General features: G+C 45.9%; 1 protein-coding gene across 1 annotated transcript in view; it reads right to left on the reverse strand.

Moving 5' to 3' along the window:
- Positions 1–18,755, reverse strand: part of LOC311232254 (CCN family member 1-like) — a 32,965-nt gene extending 14,210 nt beyond the window's left edge. The window contains exons 1-3 of the mRNA XM_084318995.1: positions 18,528–18,755; positions 14,999–15,212; positions 2,507–2,754 (exon numbers count right to left, since the gene is read on the reverse strand). Of these exons, the coding sequence (XP_084175121.1) occupies positions 2,507–2,754; positions 14,999–15,212; positions 18,528–18,578 (513 nt within the window). The 5' untranslated portion in view covers positions 18,579–18,755. The remainder of the gene's footprint in view (positions 1–2,506; positions 2,755–14,998; positions 15,213–18,527) is intronic.
- Between the last annotated feature and the right edge of the window lie 578 nt (positions 18,756–19,333).

Here is a 19,333-nt window from a genome sequence, read left to right on the forward strand (position 1 = left end):
TGTGAACTCACTGTCCATTGTCATTACAGTCTGAGAAAGAACATTCTTTTACTCACTTGTCACCAAGCATAGCTTCACAGGTCAGTTGCCTTAGTAGTGAGTACACGGTACACATAAACACCATGATGTTTCTCACACAACAACCAGATCAATACATCACGATCTGCACGGAGAAGCTAACTGCCAGTGACAAAAACAGCTCACACACAACCCGCAACGTATCCCAAATGCATTGCAACAACACACGTTTTGGGAAAAAACACCGTTATTTCACAATACATTTAGCAAAGTAAAACCAGAAGACGTGTTATGAGGTCTGGCCAACCCCGTACCTACCCGGAACGCAGATCAGCGAAGTGCAGTCACAAGACACCGTAGAACACAGCCGTCCTGTGTTGTTCGACCCGGGCAGCGTCGCCGCTCCACCAGTCGCTACAGTCCTCTTTGTTGACGCAATCCCCGTCTAGGCTCAGGCAGGGTCGACGAACATCCCCTGTCAAGGATGACGTCGTGGTCAAGAGTGTAAAACATGTTAAAATCAAAGCACGTTCAACAGAATAGCATCAAGCTAACGGCTGCTCCAACCGTTCGGGTGCTATTGCTTCCGCTCGCGAGACGCCGATCTAACGACGCACGCGATCAGAAGCGAGCTCCCGGCGGCGCGCGAGAAGCCAAGCTACCCCGCGCCAGGCCACTGACCGGCTAACCGTAAGCCATGAACATGTAAACAATGACATAACACTCACCCAGACAGGCCGCCGTTCTGAACCCCTCCTCACTTTTTAAGAGAAAAGAGAAAACAAGACGTCAACACCGCTTCACAACGGTGACATTACCACGTCCGGCGGAATCAGCACAGTACCAACTGGCCTGTATAGCTGACTTTGAACATGAATCTGCCGCTATCGCACATTACATGCACATATCCCCTCGTGAAGGAATACTCTCATTTGGATATGAAAGATGGGGTCTTAACACGGTGACAGAGAGAATCCACTCGTCCAGAACACACAGGGATCACCAGTGTCAATGGTCGCGGCCCACTAGTTAAAACTACAATGGTCGCCAGACCAAGGCCTTCTGTCGCCTAGGCGGCTAAACAAAGGACCCTAGCCTGGGGCCGGTTTCCATAAACTTTGTCAAGTAGCCCCCATAGCACTAACAGACAAGTGGAGCCCGCCAGCAAACACTACTCACCCAACCTGGAACGCACCGCTCCTCACAACAGCGGCATGTCCGACAGTTCAGCTGAGGCCTGACAGGTTTCACCCCAACAAACACAGCAAGGAACTGCAGTTGAGAAGCATGCAGCGGCGTGCTCCCAATACGAAAACCGGTGGAGGGTTTTTAGAATGATCATCATCTTCTAGACACTCCAGTACGAAGACAATATCGCCGTATTTTCTCGAAAATAGTGAGAGAGAAAATAAAGATATGATGTCAACGTATCCTTGTTTCCCAAGCTGTTCCTAATCCAATTTCTTCCATCATGGTGTCAAGTGTGGGGATCTACCGAGGCACCTCTTCCTTGTGGTGAAAGCGAGAAGGAGGAGAGCAGGTGACCACACACCTGCTTATGAAGGTAAGCTGATGAGGGGTGTGGTCAGACTAATACTGGTATTAGAGGTACATTTGTGGTTTATTCAGTACGCGTGCACGTACGCGAGATAGTGCAGTAGCGATGCCAAGCTAAGCCACTAACGATACAGAACCTTCTGTAGTGTGGTAGTGAAAGAGTTAACCTTCTGTATTGTGGTGGTGAAAGGTTAACCTTCTGTAGTGTGGTAGTGAAAGGTTAACCTTCTGTAGTGTGGTAGTGAAAGGTTAACCTTCTGTAGTGTGGTAGTGAAAGGTTAACCTTCTGTAGTGTGGTAGTGAAAGGGTTAACCTTCTGTAGTGTGGTAGTGAAAGGTTTAAGGTATATTTTCACGACTGAATGAAAGACAATGGTCCCTGGAGCACTGTTTGAAGCTGGACGTCTGCCTTATCAGTGGCACTTGTTGTCAGAGGCTTATGTTTGGTTCACAGTGTCTCAAAAATCATTTTGTTTTGAGTTACAATAACACAAAATAGAATAATTCTAAGAATGACGTGTTGTAAATAATGTTTAGTAAATATAACTATTTGAAGGCTCTGCAAATGTAAACAAATCCCCCTCTCCTCCCGAAATGGCATAGTGCGACTTTAACCCTTTCACTACTACACTACCAAATGGTTAACCCTTTCATTTCACTGCGAAAACTACACAGAAGGTTAACCCTTTCACTTCCACACGGCAAAGGGTTAACCCTTTCACAACCACACTACAGAAGGTTAACCCTTTCACTAACACACTACAGACGGTTGACCCTCTGGTAGTGAAAGGGTTAATCTTCTGTAGTGTGGTAGTGAAAGGGTTAAAATGAAAAGAACATTTGTAACATCAGATTTCTCTCGAAATGTGTCAAACGGTTTGTGTTTCACATTCAACGCGGTGTCGTCCCCCAATATGCAGTATTTGACGAACCTTGTGTTTAGGTGGAGGGAGCCTGATGCCCTTATTGCAGTCCACGGTGAAGCAGCACTGGCCTGGCACCCTAACCAGCCGTGGGTACGGGCAGGATGGCGACGCAGCGGGTAGTCGGTTGTCACAGAGAGGAGCGCAGCCCACAGCACCATCGATGCAGGTGCACTGATGCTTACAGCCAGCGCGGAAGATCTCTCCGTTCTGGTAGATCTTGCCGCTGTACTCACAAGTACGGCCTTCCTTTTTCGCTGTAGAGACGAGAGCGAAAAAAGAAAAACGTTACACATTCAGCTCAATTGACCTTCTGTGTTGTCGCAGTGAAAGGGTTAACCCTTTGGTAGTGTGGTAGTGAAAGGGTTAAAGACAAGTACAACTTTTTTCATTTGGATGGCTTGTATACACATCAATCCATTGACAATGCTTCAGTAATAGCACTGATTAGAACAATGACGCATAGCAGAAATGAGCTATAGTGGTTTATTTTGGGCACCATTGTGTGTGTGTGTCGGTGACATCTTAGAGCCTCTCTCTGACACGTCTGTCAGTTTCTCAACACAAGGGCATGTTTTGAAGTCCAAAGGGGCCGACAGAGCCACCCGGCAATCCTAGGCATTTTGACACATGTCAACGGCTGAGACCAACAATCTTGCACAATATTTCCAACCCCCCCCCCCCCCCACCACTCCCCCAATAACCACCGAATGCACAACAACCTGATACTGTAACGGTACACAAAAGCCATGTGGAGGAATGCTTAGATGTCGAGGTAGGGGTCAGGGAAAGGTCATGGGAACCCCAAGGACAGAAGGCGACAGACTTAGTATAGAAGAAACCGCTATTCATAGTCTGTGGTGCTATCTTGGCATGGTGCAGATGGAAGGAAGATATATTTTTGTTTCTGCGATACCCCCCCCCCCCCCCCCCCCTTGCCTCATAAGGCAATTAGTATTCATTAAAATACCCCCCTGACGGGCAGACCCCAGGTGGTAAGAGCAGGCAACTGCACCTCCTCATCCATCACGCTCAACATAGGGGCCCCCCAGGGCTGTGTTCTGAGCCCCCTCCTCTACTCCCTGTACACACATGACTGCGTGGCACAGCGATACAACAACACAATCATCAAATTTGCTGATGACACAGTAGTGGTGGGCCTGATCTCTGCCAACGACAAGAGGGCCTACCTGGAAGAGGTAGAGAATCTGTCACAGTGGTGTCAGGAGAACTGCCTCTCCCTGAACGTCAGCAAAACAAAAGAGATGATTGTGGACTTCAGGAGGTCGGGGGTCAAGGACTACAGCCCCCTCAGCATCGACGGGGCACCGGTTGAGAGAGTGAACAGTTTCAAGTACCTCGGAGCCCACATATCCGAGGACTTGACATGGACCACACACATTGACAGTGTTGTGAAGAAGGCACGACAACGCCTCTACTTCCTCAGGCGCCTAAGGAAGTTCCAAGTCAGTCAGAAGATCCTTAGGAACTTCTACTCATGTACAATCGAGAGCATCCTGACTGGCAACATCACCTCCTGGTTTGGGAATAGCACTGCACAAGACCGTAGCAGACTACAAAGAGTGACACGTTCAGCCGAACGCACAATTGGAGGGGGGCTTCCCACCCTCCAGAACATTTACAACAAGCGGTGCAGGGGGAAGGCTAAGAGAATCATCAAGGACTCCAGCCACCCGAACAACTGCCTCTTTGAACTGCTGCGGTCAGGCAAGCGATACCGGAGTCTTAAGGCGAGCACAGAAAGACTCAGAAGGAGCTTCTATCCCCAGGCCATCAGGCTGCTCAACGAACAATGAACACTATGCAGCAACCATCAAATGCACACAGCACACACATCCACACGCACACACTCACTTTAAACGGGCAACTCACTGCAGCACCCACTTTACACACTTTAGAACACATAAACACACTTTACACTTTATATTTATTGGTAAAGGATTTGCAGTACAACTCGCACACCTTACTGTAAAGTGTACCTAAATTGTACCTCATCCCATTTCTGCTCTGCACTATATAGTATTGTATATTAGTACATTGCATAGTATATTGTATGGTAACTCAGTTACTTCTATTCTGCATCGAACATTGTACATATGTCTATACTGAACACTGTGACCTCTATTTTTACTTCTATTTACATGCTATACTATTTTATTTCATACTATCTTGTCTAACACAGTCTCTGGAGCGAAACAGTAAGAAGCATTTTGTATAAAAGTATTCTGTACTTCTGTATGACAACTATTAAAGAAACTTGAAACTTGAACCTCCACCCTCTGCAGGTGTGTGAAGGGGTGGGGAGAACAGGGTTGGTTGTCACATGGGTTGGTTGTCACATTCCTTATATTTCGCTACCAAAAGGCGCCGTCTCCCATATTTTGGTATGGAAATGTCCAGAATTGGGATCAGAGCTCACCTACATAGTCTTCTTTGGAGTAAGACAGCTGAACTTGAGGTGAGAGGACTTTGTGTTTTTCATCAGTATTTTTCTTCTAGGCTTTTACACAATTGGTTTATAATGAAACAATTGTTACCCTTAAAAAGTGTGAAGGGAAAGCTATAGTTTAGATCAGTGGTTCTCAACTGGTCTAGCCTCTGGACTCAACATTTTCCATAGTCATTAAGTTGCGACCCAAATTTTGTAACTACTATGATTTATTTCAAAAAACAAATTTGTGCAGTAATACGCAATCTTTCATGCACTGTTAACTAGATGAAATAAACACAAAAAAGTGCAACAAAAGTGCAACTAGGGCTAAAAACCCAATGAAATAAAATAATAAATAATATGCTTCTTAGCAGATTTCTTAGCTTAACATAACATACCTACGTTTGGGGGAACTAATGGGATAACTGGGGTTGCAACAAAAGTGCAACTAGGGCTAAAAATCCAATGAAATAAAATAATAATAAATAATATATGCTTCTTAGCAGACTTCTTAGCTTAACATAACAGACCTACAGTAAGTTTGGGGGAACTAATGGGATAAATGGGGTTGCAAAAAAAGTGCAACTAGGGCTAAAACACAATGAAATAAAATAATAATAATAATAATAATAATAATAATAATAATAATAATAATAATACCGTACTTTTCGCACTATAAGCCGCACCTGACTATAAGCCGCAGCAGCTAAATTGAATGATGTACATATATAAGCCGCACTGGACTATAAGCCGCAGGTGTTTTAATGTTTAATTACCATATGTAATTAGCATTGGGACACAATACTGTCGGACAAATAACAAGAATTAACTCATTTACAAGTTGTATTAAGTTTAGCAAATAAGGGAACAGATAAATAACATTTCAATGCAGTCAAAAAAGCAATATTTCGATTTTTACATTTTCGGGTTTGGTCACGTCGAGTCACATATAAGCCGCACCGTTATATAAGCCGCAGGGTCGAAAAATGGGGCGGCTTATAGTCCGAAAAGTACGGTAATAATAATAATAATAAATCCTTCTTAGCAGACTTCTTAGCTTAACATCCCAGGGAACTAATGGGATAACTGGGGATGTTGTTTGCTCCTGACCCACTCAAAATGGCCCTGCGACCCACTTTTGTGTCGCGACTCACCAGTTGAGAAACACTGGTTTAGATGGTTGTTAGCCTTGTCACGCGCCAGGCTGTTTGTCACTGTCTCCTGTGTCGCAGCAATCAGCTGCTAATTGGGGAGCTGCCTGTCAGGGCTCAAAAGGCCCTCCCCCGCCCCACACACTGCCACTCTACTGCTGGAAGACACTGTGGGAGCAGTGTCTCCCCCCCCCCTCCACCACAATTATCTCTTGTTTGTGTTAGTTATTATAATAAATATATCCTTTTTGGTTTAAACTTGACCGTTGGTGTCTGTGTCCCCTGTATGTTGCTTCCCTCTGAGCCAGGGTCGTAACAGCCTCGATACTAGCAAGACATTCCAGTTGGGGTTGGTTGTCACATTCTCTTTGGGGTTGGTTGTCACATGGGGCCGTTTCTTCACCAACTTGGAGGAGGTGATGGATGAGCTGAGGTGAGGACCGAGCAGAGCCCAATGCACCCCAGCCCACCTACCAAGCCTAGTACATCCCAGCCTAGACCACCTGCCAAGCCTAGTACATCCCAGCCTAGACCACCTGCCAAGCCTAGTACATCCCAGCCTAGACCACCTGCCAAGCCTAGTACAGCCCAGCCTAGACCACCTGCCAAGCCTAGTACATCCCAGTGCACTCCACTCCAGCTGGAAAGGCAACCAGCAAGAACAAGAAACCGAAAAGAAAGAGACAGGAGGAGTCTTCATCAGATGAAGATGATTGTTTTTGTTTGGTTTGTATGGAAACGTTCTCCAACAGCCGTTCAGGGGAGGTATGGGAGAAGTGTTGGATGTGCAACCAGTGGGCACACAAGCTCTGCTTAGTTGGAGTGCCCAGACCCTACATTTACCATCACTGTAACTCAGATAGTGAATGAATGTAGCCTAGTTGTGTTGGCTATTATTGTTAGGCCTATTTTGTTCATATTTTGTTATATAGGATGGTCTAAAGATGTGTTTCCTGTTTATGTTCATGTTAACACATCCACCGCCGGAAACGCTTTAAAACGTTATTGCCCGCCATGCTTATACCGCCAGACCACGCTGTACAGCGATATTGAGATCAATATTTCATTTTTTCGCCATGGCATTCATAATTCATATATACACCTCCGAGCTGGACCCTACTGCTAAAAAAACGACGGCTCAATACCGCCGCCTGGTGGATGGTCGAGCGAGTTACACTGGTAAACAGGATATGACTGCTGTGCGTCCATTAAATTCATCCGGCCGTCATGTTCCCTTGTTAATTGTTATTTATTAGTTCCTTGTATGTTGTTTTGTTTACTCTGTCTAGTGTTCAGTCTTCTTGTGCAGTTAGTTCTGTTACGTATTCGCTCTTGCTCGGCATCGCTCTCTGCACTATCTCGCATATGTGCACGCGCACTGAATAAAGACCACAAATGTACCTTTAATCCCAATATTCATCTGACCACACCCCTATCAGCTTACCCACATAAGCAGGGGTGGGGCCACCCACTCGCCTCCTTCTCGCTTTCACCACAAGGAAGAAGTGCCTCGGTAGATCCCCACACTTGACACCATGCTGGAAGAAAGGATTAGGAGCAGCTTTGGGAAACAAGGATACGTTGACATCATATCTTTATTTTCTCTCTCACTGTTTGAGAAAATATGGCGATATTGTCTTCGTACTGGAGTGTCTGGAAGATGATGATCATTCTAAAAATCCTCCACCGGTTTTCGTATTGGGAGTTCGTGCCGCTACATGCTTTTCCAACTGCAGTCCTTGCTGTGTGCTGGTTGCGGTAAAGGCACAGCTGGGCTGTAGGACACGCCGCGGTTGTGAGACGCGGTGGGTTCCTGGTTCTGGTGAGTTATGTTTGCTGGCAGGCTTCACTTGTCTGTTAGTGCTATGGGGGCTACTTGACAATGTTTATGAAAACCGGCCCCAGGCTAGGGTCCTTTGTTCAGTCTCCTATACGACAGAAGACCTTGGTCTGAAGCCATTTTAGTTTAACTAGTGGGCCGCGACCATTAACACTGGTGATCCCTGTGTGTTCTGGACGAGTGGGTATCTCTCTGTCCCGTGTTAAGCCCCTTCTTTCATATCCAAATGAGAGTATTCCTTCACGAGGAGATATGTGCATGGATGTGCGATAGCGGCAGATCCATGTTCAAGTCAGCTACACAGGCCAGTTTGGTATTGTGCTGATTCCGTCGGGTGTTGGTAAAATCACCGTTGTAAAGCAGTGTTGACATCTTGTTTCTCTTTTCTCTTAAAAAGTGAGGAGAGGTTCAGAACGGCGGCCTGTCTGGGTGAGTGTTATGTCATTGTATACATGTTCAGGTGATAGCTGCTTAGCTTACGGTTAGCCAGTCAGCTGTTAGCTGCTGCGTTAGCCTGCTGGGATCGCTGCATGGCCTACTTAGGTTGGGCCTACTGTTAGCCAGTCAGCTGTTAGCTGCGGCGCTAGCATGTCGTGATCACTAGGTAACGTTAGATTGCTGCTATAGGCCAAGGCCTGGCGCGGGGTAGCTTCAGCTCCTCGCGCGCCGCCGCGAGCTCGCTTCTGGTCGCGTGCGCCGTTAGCTCGGCGTCTCGCGAGCAGGGGCAGTAGCGCCCGAACGGTTGGAGCGGCCGTTAGCTTAATGCTACTCTGTTGAACGTGCTTTGATTATAACATGTTTTACACTCTTGACTACGACATCATCCTTGACAGGGGATGTTCGTCGACCCTGCCCTGAGCCTGGACGGGGATTGCGTCAACAAAGAGGACTGTAGCGACTGGTTGGAGCGACGACGCTGCCCAGTTCGAGCAACACAGGATCGGCTGTGTTGTCTACGGGGTCTTGAGTCTGCGCTTCGCTGATCTACGTTCCGGGTAGGACAAGGTTTGACCAGACCTTATAACACGTCTTCTGGTTTTACTTTTCTAAATGTTTTGTGAATAACGATGTTTTCCCAAAACGTGTGTTGCTGCAATGCATTTAGGATACGACACGAGTTATGTGTGAACTGTTTTTGTCACTGGCAGTTAGCTTCTCCGTGCAAATCGGGTTGTTGTTACAGATGTGAAAATGATCTGGTTGTTGTGTGAGAAACATCATGGTGTTTATATGTACTGTGTACTCACAACTAAGGTAACTAACCTATGAAGCTATGCTTAGTGACAAGTGAGTAAAAGAATGTTCTTTTCTCAGCCTGTGATGACAATGAACAGTGTTCACATATTAACAGGTTTTCCTGTTTTAACTGGCCGTATTAAGGGTAAAATAAGAGGATTGTGTTTCCCCCCGGTTCCCTGGGGACTTTTTCATCCTCCTATCAGACATGTTGCACTACATTGTGTCTTTTGTGTGGTAGGGATGCGATGTAACCCTTAGCTTGATTGCTGAGGTTGTGCTAAAACTGCTGGAGAAACTTTATTTTCCTAAAAGAAAAGATTGTTTGGTCGCTGTCGTGTGTGCTTAGCAAGGCCTGTGGCCGATACTAATCGAGAATTATGTATTCTCTCATTATGAAAAACGGCGTTCCTCTGTAGAGTGTTTTTGCCATTTTTTGTAGGTGATGGTGGGTTGTGTGTGTCATGTGACCTACAACTGGGTTGGACTGGCCACAGAAGCACATGTGTATGTTGGACCGGGGCTCTTAGGGCCCTCTCTATTCTGTGTTTTTTCCTTAGTAAAAATCAGATAGCAGGTTAGCTCATGCGCTGTGTGGAGCTGTCAAACGCTTCATAGAGCTGACTATGACTGTGTCATATTCTCTTTTTGTCATTACATCGTATCATGGGTGTGGGGTCGTAAAGGGGTGAACTGGTAACCTTTTCTCTCCTCCTTGTTTCTGTCGGTCAGGGGTACACCCCCTGTCCTTCAAGGTTCCCGTCACGTGGCGGTTCGGCACGTTACGGGGGGGGGGGGGTGGGGGGGGGTGGGGGGGGGAGTTTCCTGGTCCCACGGCCTGGTATATTGGGCGTGTGCACCGCAGGAATTCCCCCGCCATAGAGTACGTCACCGTGCGCGTCTCTGTTGGTAGGACTTCCGTGTGCTGTTCAGGTCCATGTGATGGATCTGTTTCAGGGGGGGTGGTCAGGGCTCCTCCTCACCAAGCGCCTATTCGGGCCTTCTGTGAGTTCGGACTCCTTCTTCCATGTGAGGGAGCCTCCATCAGAGTACAGAGCCTTCCTCCTCAGATTGTCAAAGTGAGTGGACCCTCTAGAAGGTGTCCTATTCTATTGTATATGTATTCGATTCAATTCTATTATTGAGTGTGTATGGGTTCAGTGCCTCTTCCCCGGAGAGCCCTAAAACCAATTTTTTACATGGCTCAAGGTGCAATATATTCTTTTCAATCTGTACAGCTCGCGTGGGAAGTCTCTCTGGGGATCCCCGTCTCCTTCCTATGGGAGGGTGGTGGGATGTAAAAATGTGAAATTTTTTTACCCCCGGCTGTGTAGACTGGGATACATACTGTTGATGCTTCCTTCTTTTCTATTCAAAAAGTGTTGGAGTTAGGGAGTGTCACACCCCTCTTGTCGTTCCCCTGGGCGCCTTGGGGATTCAATGACAGGTCTAAATAGCCTGTTCATTGATGGGGGTGTGTCCCGACGCACGTATAGGGCTAGCTCGCTGTAAACAGGCGACTGACTGGCACGCCTTGGTTGCTTGTGGTTAAAACGGCGTTTTTATAAAGCAACTGAGATGGGGGTTTTTCCTCTTCCGACGACCCAATCCCACGACCTGGGTTGGTTTTCGACGGATTCTCGTTCATGTCTGGGGGATGATGACGGAATGGATCTGAACATATGTAGAGGGGTCTCACGCCCTTGGGGTGGGCCACCAGGCGCGGTTCGCCCGAACGTCTGGGTGGCGCCTTCTTTTCATGTTAAGATCGACACGCATATCTGCCCTTTCTCCTGGAGTAGGCATGTCGGCGTGGTTAGGGCACGGGACTGGTTCTGGTCACGCTGGTCCGGATCAGTTGAACCCGTTGTCCGCCGGGGATGCAGATCTGCTGTTCTGGTACCCTGAGGGACTTGGGCTTTTTTCAGGGGGAAAAATGCCAGGTCGGTCCGGGTGTCACAGGGTTAAGCGCTATGGAGACCCTGGTTGGGTACGTTTTTACTCAGCACTGTCGTAATGGCTTACGGCCATGCCATTCTGTACACGCTCGATCTCGGCGGATCTCGGCCGCTACACAGGTTGGTCCTGGTTAGTACTTGGTTGGGAGACCGCCTGGGAATACCAAGTACGGTGTGCTTAGGGGCTGGTTCTCCATTCTTTTTCGCTCTTCTCTCACGCATGGCGAAGAGGGGCCTGTGGGGGTGGTTTTTGACCTCCTCTGGTGACCCTGTGCTTCCCGTACCGCCAGGCCCGGTCCGAAGTAATGTTTCGTCGACCCGTAGGCCTAGGTTAACCCTTTTTTGGAAACTGAAACACTTGTACTGCGGTATAGCCGGTGTATACCGGCAGGTGTGTTTTGGAGTTTTTTCTTGAGGGGTTATAGGAACAACCACCGCATTGGGTAACACCAATGTGGTTGATTCCCTGGTGTGTTGGAGCAGTGTCAACTCCCGGGTTCACCGTTTGAGGGTGCCCCTGCACGTTCATGACGTCTGCCAATCGTGTCAGCCTTCTCTGCCTCGACCCCTCTGGGTGGGGGTTTTTAATTGGAGGCTTGGTCATGCAACACCGCCAGCTTACGCTCCTTCCGCCGGGGCTGTGTTCAGCTGTCCCCTCTGGCGCCTGTCTCGTCCGCAGTCTCCAGGCTAGGGTTAATAGCCTGTTGCCTGGTTTTTCCCCGGTGCGCTGCCTGCTTCCGTTGGTTAACCTTTTTTGTGTGCTTACGGCCATGCTGACTGCCTGTTGCAGGGTCAGTGTGCCAGGCGGTGTACTATTGGGGGGACGGGGCCCGCTCGGCTGAGGGGCCTTTGTCCGAATACGCTGGCGATGTGGGGGGCGGGGCACTACGTGCCCACTTGGTGGGGTCTTGATGCTGGCATCATGGACTTCTCCGGGCCCCCATTCCAGGGAGTCCAGTCCTTTTGGTGGGTCTGGGTCTTCCTTCGCGCTCCGCTGCTACGGCCTTGCCACGGGGTTGGGTTTGCCCTTGACCCCGTGATTCTGGGGGCAGTAACGAGGTTGTTCCTCCGTTCGTTCCCGGGTGGCATGTGGGTTGTGCGTGTGTGTAGTCGTGGGGTCAAGCCACGGTCTGCTCACCCTGTGCGTTGTGTTGCTTGAGTGCCTCTTCGCACGGTCGGGTCCGTCGCCCTCCCGTGAAGCCCCTAATAGGGGGGGTGCCCTCCATTAGGGTGGGTCGGGGGGGCTGTCAGCGGGGTGTATTTGTCGGCCGTTGGCTCTCGCTCGGCCTCCCTTGTGCAGAGAGCGATGCCGAGCGAGAGCGAATACGTAACAGAACGTTAGGTTATGACTATAACCAAGTTCTGTTAGTATAGCGTCGCTCGGCATCCGACGCCGCTGCAGCCTTTGACCTCGCCTTGTGGCGAAAGCTTGGGAAGGAGGCGAGTGGGTGGCCCCACCCCTGCTTATATGGGTAAGCTGATAGGGGTGTGGTCAGATGAATATTGGGATTAAAGGTACATTTGTGGTCTTTATTCAGTGCGCGTGCACATATGCGAGATAGTGCAGAGAGCGATGCCGAGCGTCGCTATACTAACAGAACTTGGTTATAGTCATAACCTAACGTTCTGTGTGCTTCCCTGTTTATATTCCCCATTGTGTTTGGTCTTGTGTTTTCCTGTAGCCCTGTGTTAGTTCTGCCTTTCCCTCATGTGTGTCTCGTTTTGCTAATTGCCCTGCTGTCTCTCTAGTGTTAATTGTTCCCCCTATATCTGGTGTGTGTTTCCCTACTCTTGTTGTCGGTTCATTATTGGAGTTCCTTGTTTTGAGATCCCTGAGTATCCTGTCCTTGCTGTTACCCTCGTCCTTGCGCTGTCATTCGTTCCTTGTCTCCCTATGTTTCAGTAAGTCTAGTTTTTCAGTTTGTATTGTCATCTTTGTTTTCGTTTTTACAGTCTCGTTTTCTTAGTGTTTATTTTGTAGATTAGTTGTGCCTTCCCCTACCAGCTCTGCTGTGGTTCCTCTGTTGATTTTGTACCTGCTCTCATTTATGAGATTCCTTGTTTTGGTTGCTACCCTTTTTGAAGTAAAGACAATTTTCGTAATATCTTTGTTGCTGCCCTTGTTTGCAATTGGATTCTTTTTAGTTACACTTCACCCCTGGCTCGAAGTGTTCAAATTAAAGGAGCAGTGCTCACTTTTGACAATCCATATCTACCTCTCCCTCGTATCTGTTTGCGCCTGGGCCCTCTGCTAACACAATGAGAAAATATTATGAGCGTTTATTTTAGGACATGTTATTCTCCATATTTCTCCAAACAACTCTTGTTCCGTCGAACCAAACAATCATAGCAACAAATTAAAAAATTAAATAAACATAAAAATAAAATAAGGAATTATAAACAAAAGGTCAAGAGCAATGTGTTTGGTTAGCAGACATGTCCAAAAAAGGAGTAGATGGAAGCAAAGCTTATTGATCCCTACCCCCTTACATTTATATTTGTTCTTCCATTAATTTTACTAGATATAACAATTTTGTGTATTACAATATAGAATATACTTTTACTTATATTAAAAGATTACAAGAAGAGAACTTGATTCACTTGACAGCAGTGAATATAGTACTGCACTACATACACAATATAACATAACTTTGTTTATCCTCAATACTAATTTCTGTATTTTTCCAATGTGTATTTTTTTAGCCGCTTTTTAAATTGTGCCACATGTTTACTCTGTTTGATGTATTCGGGTAAATTATTCCACAACTTCACTCCACACACCGATATGCACATGCTTTTCTACAGTTATAGTTGCATTTTTTAATATAGCGTGTATCTGGAATAAACAGCAGTTGATAATCTATATATGCGTTTATGCCTATAACTCACGTTCTATGAATTACTGCAGAAAACGATAACACTTATATTCTAGAAGGTATTTTTGGAAGAATCTATGAATGAAAAAGTATAACGTTCCTACATCCTGAACAATAGATAATCGATGTTGAATGGGTCATAGTAATGTCAAAAAGTTATAGCCCTGCAAAGAAGGTGAACATCTCCATGGGCTTAGAGTGGTGGCAGTGAGGCTACATTGATGGATATAACCGTGGCAGGGAATGTATTAAGGTGCATTAAGTTAGGTTTGTCAACTTGTCAATGCATTCAACTTTCAAATTTAGTTCTGCCTTCTTGCCTTCTTTTTAAGATTTTTCCCATTAAAACACATTGTGACAACCAACCCCATAGTGTGTGACAACCATCCCTGTGATGGGGTTGGTTGTCTGGTGTCTTTTATAGGTAATTTCCTCTTTGAGAGGGATACACATTTCAAGCTTCAATTTAATGTAGGAATGACTATTGAAAGATGTTTTGATGATTAGCAATTCACACCAGAGTAAAAAGTGTGACAACCATCCCTGTTCTCCCCTACAATGTGCTAAATGCTGGGGCTATGACTGTTTCAACACATGGGTTGTTTCTTGTGTAGAGATACGTTATGCAGGTCTATAATTGCTGTTTGTGGACAATATTCCCAGCAAAAGATACAAAAATAAATATATTCAAATGTATCCTGGCAACAAGATACAACTCCTTGGACACCATTGGCGCTGCCCAAAAAGTTGCCCTGTTTATCAATACCTTTTTAAGTTGATGATACCAGAGCAACTTTTTGAAGCAACCGAGATACTGCCTATCCCCATAACGTAATGGGGATAGGCAAAAGCATTCAGGAGCAAAAGAGCCATGGGAAAAAATAGGAAGATTTTCCTCTTTAGAACAAGAGTGGTGGTGGCAATCATTGTGGTTGTGGCAACCTCCCCACCACCAACCCACCCACGACCACTCCCCTGTCATCCTCACCTCGACAGATACCCCAGGCCATGGTAACGTCATTGCCGTAGTTACACTCCAGGCCCTTGTGATGGTCACAGGGCATCGTCGGACTGCAGTCTTGGTTAAGCTGGGCGGCACACACCTTGCAGCAGCCGCAGCCGTCCGGCACGGCACTCACCCCTGGGGGGCAAACCAGAGGCGTGGCAGGACACTGACACACCGCGGGGCAGCTGGCAGTCACCTGGAGTAACGAGGGAAGAAAGTGTGCTGTTATGGTCCTCCTGTGTAGGACCCAGGCCTAGAACTGCACCCTGAGAGAGGGAACTGTGCCCTGAGAGAGGGAACTGCGCCCTGAGAGAGGGAACTGCACCCTGAGAGAGGGAACTGCACCCTGAGAGGGAGGTTTGCCCTGGGTGGGAGGTTCAAAGGGTCAAAGTGGGTATAAAACAGGAGGGAAGACTGTCAAGTTTTAAACTGTGGATACCAAACAAAGAAGGTAAAGATGACTTTGAACTGTTGAACAGTAATCCAGAACTATTTTATTGCACTGTAAAATATATATATATTTTATCCTATTCTACAATTTTATTGCACTGCACTATTTTACTCTGTCTATTTTATCTTACTCTTGTCTATTTAAAACTGAATCAAACCATAAACAGGTGGCCTGTTGGGATGTTAGATCCTAATGTGAAAAACTGATTTTATGTCTTTTTTTCTGTTGTGAAGCACTTTGAGCTGCAGTTTCTGTATGAAAGGTGCTATACAAATAAAGTTTATTATTATTACAGAAACTTCCAATCTTCCAGAAAGTTTACTTTTCTCTGAAGTTCAGGAGTTGATTTCCCCATTGAAATCTATATGGAAGTATATATAGTTTAGATAGTTTGGCTTCTGGGGGCCACAATGTGGGGGGAGATATTAATAGTTTTAAAGAGCCAAGTGGGTAGATTAAACGGTTTTAAGGTAGGACAATGATAGATGTATGTTTAACCCTTTCACTACCACACTACAGAAGGTTAACCCTTTCACTACCATGCCACAGACTATTAACCGTCTGTAGTGTGGTAGTGAAAGGGTTAACCTTCTGTAGTGTAGTTGTGAAAGGGTTAACCCTTTGTCGTGTGGCAGTGAAAGGGTTAAAGAAGACCAATGAGATATGTAATGTCCAACTGGAGTCCCAGTCCTTTGCCATTGGGGAACAAACCAAATATCTACTAGTGCCTGAAGAGGATTTGATCAATATCTTATGTAAGTGCATCTGCAAGACAAAGAGCTGCTTGGTGTGTGTGATATTTTGGGATATTTGCTAATATTTTTGCCAATCTCTTTACGCATACTATAACACTATATGAACCTATTATAGTATTGTTATATTTCTGATGTGTTCAAAACTCCAGTTAGTTTAATAGTGCAATTTTCATTGTGTTTGATTGATTGATTGATTGAAAACTTTATTAACAGATTGCAGAATGGGTACAATACAGTACAGCTCAATACACACAATTGTTAAGGGGATGCAGACCAGAGAAAGACTTTCGTCTTGTTTCCACCAGGGTCCCCCATTTTCAATTCATCAGGACATATATGACATACATGACATACAGATAGTCAGTACTGCTACATCTATACATTTATGACATACCAGATTTGCAAATACAGTACTGTTTGTGATACAGAGGGAGTCAAGAAAAGGGAGTATATACATTTGACGTAGAAACTGTACATTGGAGGAGGTTGGGTGGGGGGGGTTGGGTACACTGGGATATTGACAACCATACTGGGTAATTTACATTGGAGGTGGTTGGGGGGGGGGGGGGGGGGCACACTGTATAAGCAAGCAAAACTGTACATTGAGGGGGGGGAGACTCTGTACAAACAAACAAAATTGTACATTGGACTATTGACAAAACCATACTAGGTAAATGACTGTACATTGGAGGGGGTTGGGTTAGGATATTTACAGGGGCCAGTGTTGAATTGCAGTCTCCCGTAGGTGTCTCTTGAGAGAGGTTTTGAAAGTGGGTAGTGATCCACATTCCTTTACAGCTTTGGGTAGGGCGTTCCACATTGATGTGGCATAATTGCGAAACGTGTTTAGTCCCTTATTTGAGCCGAATCTGGGTTTAACATGATTTGTGGAGCTCCCTCTGGTGTTGTGATCGTGGTATTCACTGACCTTTGGGAAGTATTTTGCCATGTACATGGGTACCTTGGTCGTGTAGTGTATCTTGTAGACCAGGCCCATTGCAAGTTGCTGTACTCTGTCATCTACTCTAAGCCATCCTAGGTTGTCAAAGTGGGCAGGGGTGAGGTGGGTTCTAGGAGTAAGGTCAAGCAGTAGTCTGACCAGTTTGTTTTGAGATGTTTGTAATTTTGTTTTTAGCGCCTTTGAGGTGCTTTGGTACCATGAGGTGCAAGCATAGTCGTAGTACCCCTGAATGAGTGCTCCTGCCAGAGTCTTCAGGGTATTCTTGTTTACCAGAGAGGAGATCCGGTACAAGAATCGAGTTCGTTGGTTGACTTTTTTTATTACATTGGATGCCATTTTGTCACAGGAGAGATTAGCCTCTAGGATGGAACCCAGGTAGGTAATTTCATCTTTCCTTGTGACAATATTGTCACCCACTGTAACTGAGAAGCCGTCGGTCTTGCTGAGTTTGTTATTTGAACCGAAGAGAATGGACTCTGTTTTGCCCATGTGTAATGATAGTTTGTTATCAGCGAGCCATATGCAGATTCTGCCTAGTTCCGAGCTGAGGGTTTTTTCAACCTGTAACTTGTTCTTGTCAGAGACCAGCAGGGCTGAGTCGTCCGCAAACAGGAACAAGTTGCAGTCACAAGCTGACGACATGTCATTTGCATAAATTAGGAACATCATCATGATCATGTAGCCTATGTATGTGGCTGTTTATAACCGGTTGTTTTTCCCATTTACAATATTCCTCATTATGTGTGGACAATGTATGGAGGTTACATCATTGTGTATAGGCTATTATGCCTACAGACTAGTGAGATATTCCGTAATGTATAGGGCAACAGTTGCCTGAGTTAAGTCATTGCTGACAAGTCATCCTAGACACGGACTGTCTGTCTACTGTCTAGACAACTTGCGTTTTGTACCCAATACCCGTGATTTGAGTCATAGTTGCAGTTGCAGCACCCCTTTGCCAACTTGTTGCTGTTGGCCCCGCATGGGCGTAGAGATAACAAGTCAATCATACAGTGCTCAACATGCACAAACGTGTCGCAAAGCCAACTATACAGAGAGTAGCTGCAGTCTGTTATTATTCGTATGGAGAATTAAAAAAGGGTAGGCTATATGGACTTATTTCCATGTTGGATATGGAAGACACAGTTTGGAATTTACTAAAAGGAATAACCTCCGCTCAGTGTAGGTTATTATAGGTTCCAAACGAACTTTGTCTAAGAGATTGCCCACCCGACATAACTAATAAATAAATGCATGCATAGCATAAATAAGCATCGTGGCGTGGCTATTAACATGTCAACAATTTGTCCAGTGTAGGTGAGTGTCATGTCAATAACAACTTACCTGTGTGCCGACTGCTATTGTCAAAAGAGCAAGATGTATCATAAAAGCCATGACCACCAAACGAATTAAATATAATAAACTAATAATAAATAAACAGTTTTTGTATCCACTGTGCGATAGATAGACTGCGGTGCAGAAATATAGTTTCAGAAAGTCGCAGGGGAAAATGTCTTTCAATGAAATCAATAAAACGTCGTAGTCCACTCCAGTCCAGGCTCGATCAGAGGAGCGTCAGTGGGACTCCTGTGTCTCTACAGACTCGGGAACGGCCCTGTCTCATTTATACCAACCTCGTGATGAGCGACACAGAAGCCCCGCCCCCAACACAAGTCTACCCAATTAACATTGAGGCGAAGGTCCAGACATTCCGAATGGGTGGAGTTATAAGAGGAGAAACGTTGATTAGGGGGCGTGCTTGGGAATGAATGCAGCCATTCACAAAATTGTCGGGGGTCACTCTATATTTATTTTATAGGTTAAAAAAACTCAAATGTAACCGGCGCTTTGAAGTCACATTTACGCACATTCCTACTTTCGGCCACCCAATATACTCAGCTGGCGAGGTAGACAGTACAGTAACATTAATGGGAAGTCCACCTCATGAAGAAAAGTGAAGAATGTTGTCTGCTGATTGATTGATTGATTGAAAACTTTATTAACAGATTGCAGAATGGGTACAGTACAGTACAGCTCAATACATACAATTGTTAAGGGGATGCAGACCAGAGAAAGACTTTCGTACTCATGGTACCAAAGCACCTCAAAGATTACAAACATCACAAAACAAACTGGTCAGACTACTACTT

This window comes from Notolepis coatsorum (genome assembly GCF_963971535.1).
Source record: "Notolepis coatsorum genome assembly, chromosome: 7".
NCBI lineage: Eukaryota > Metazoa > Chordata > Actinopteri > Aulopiformes > Paralepididae > Notolepis > Notolepis coatsorum.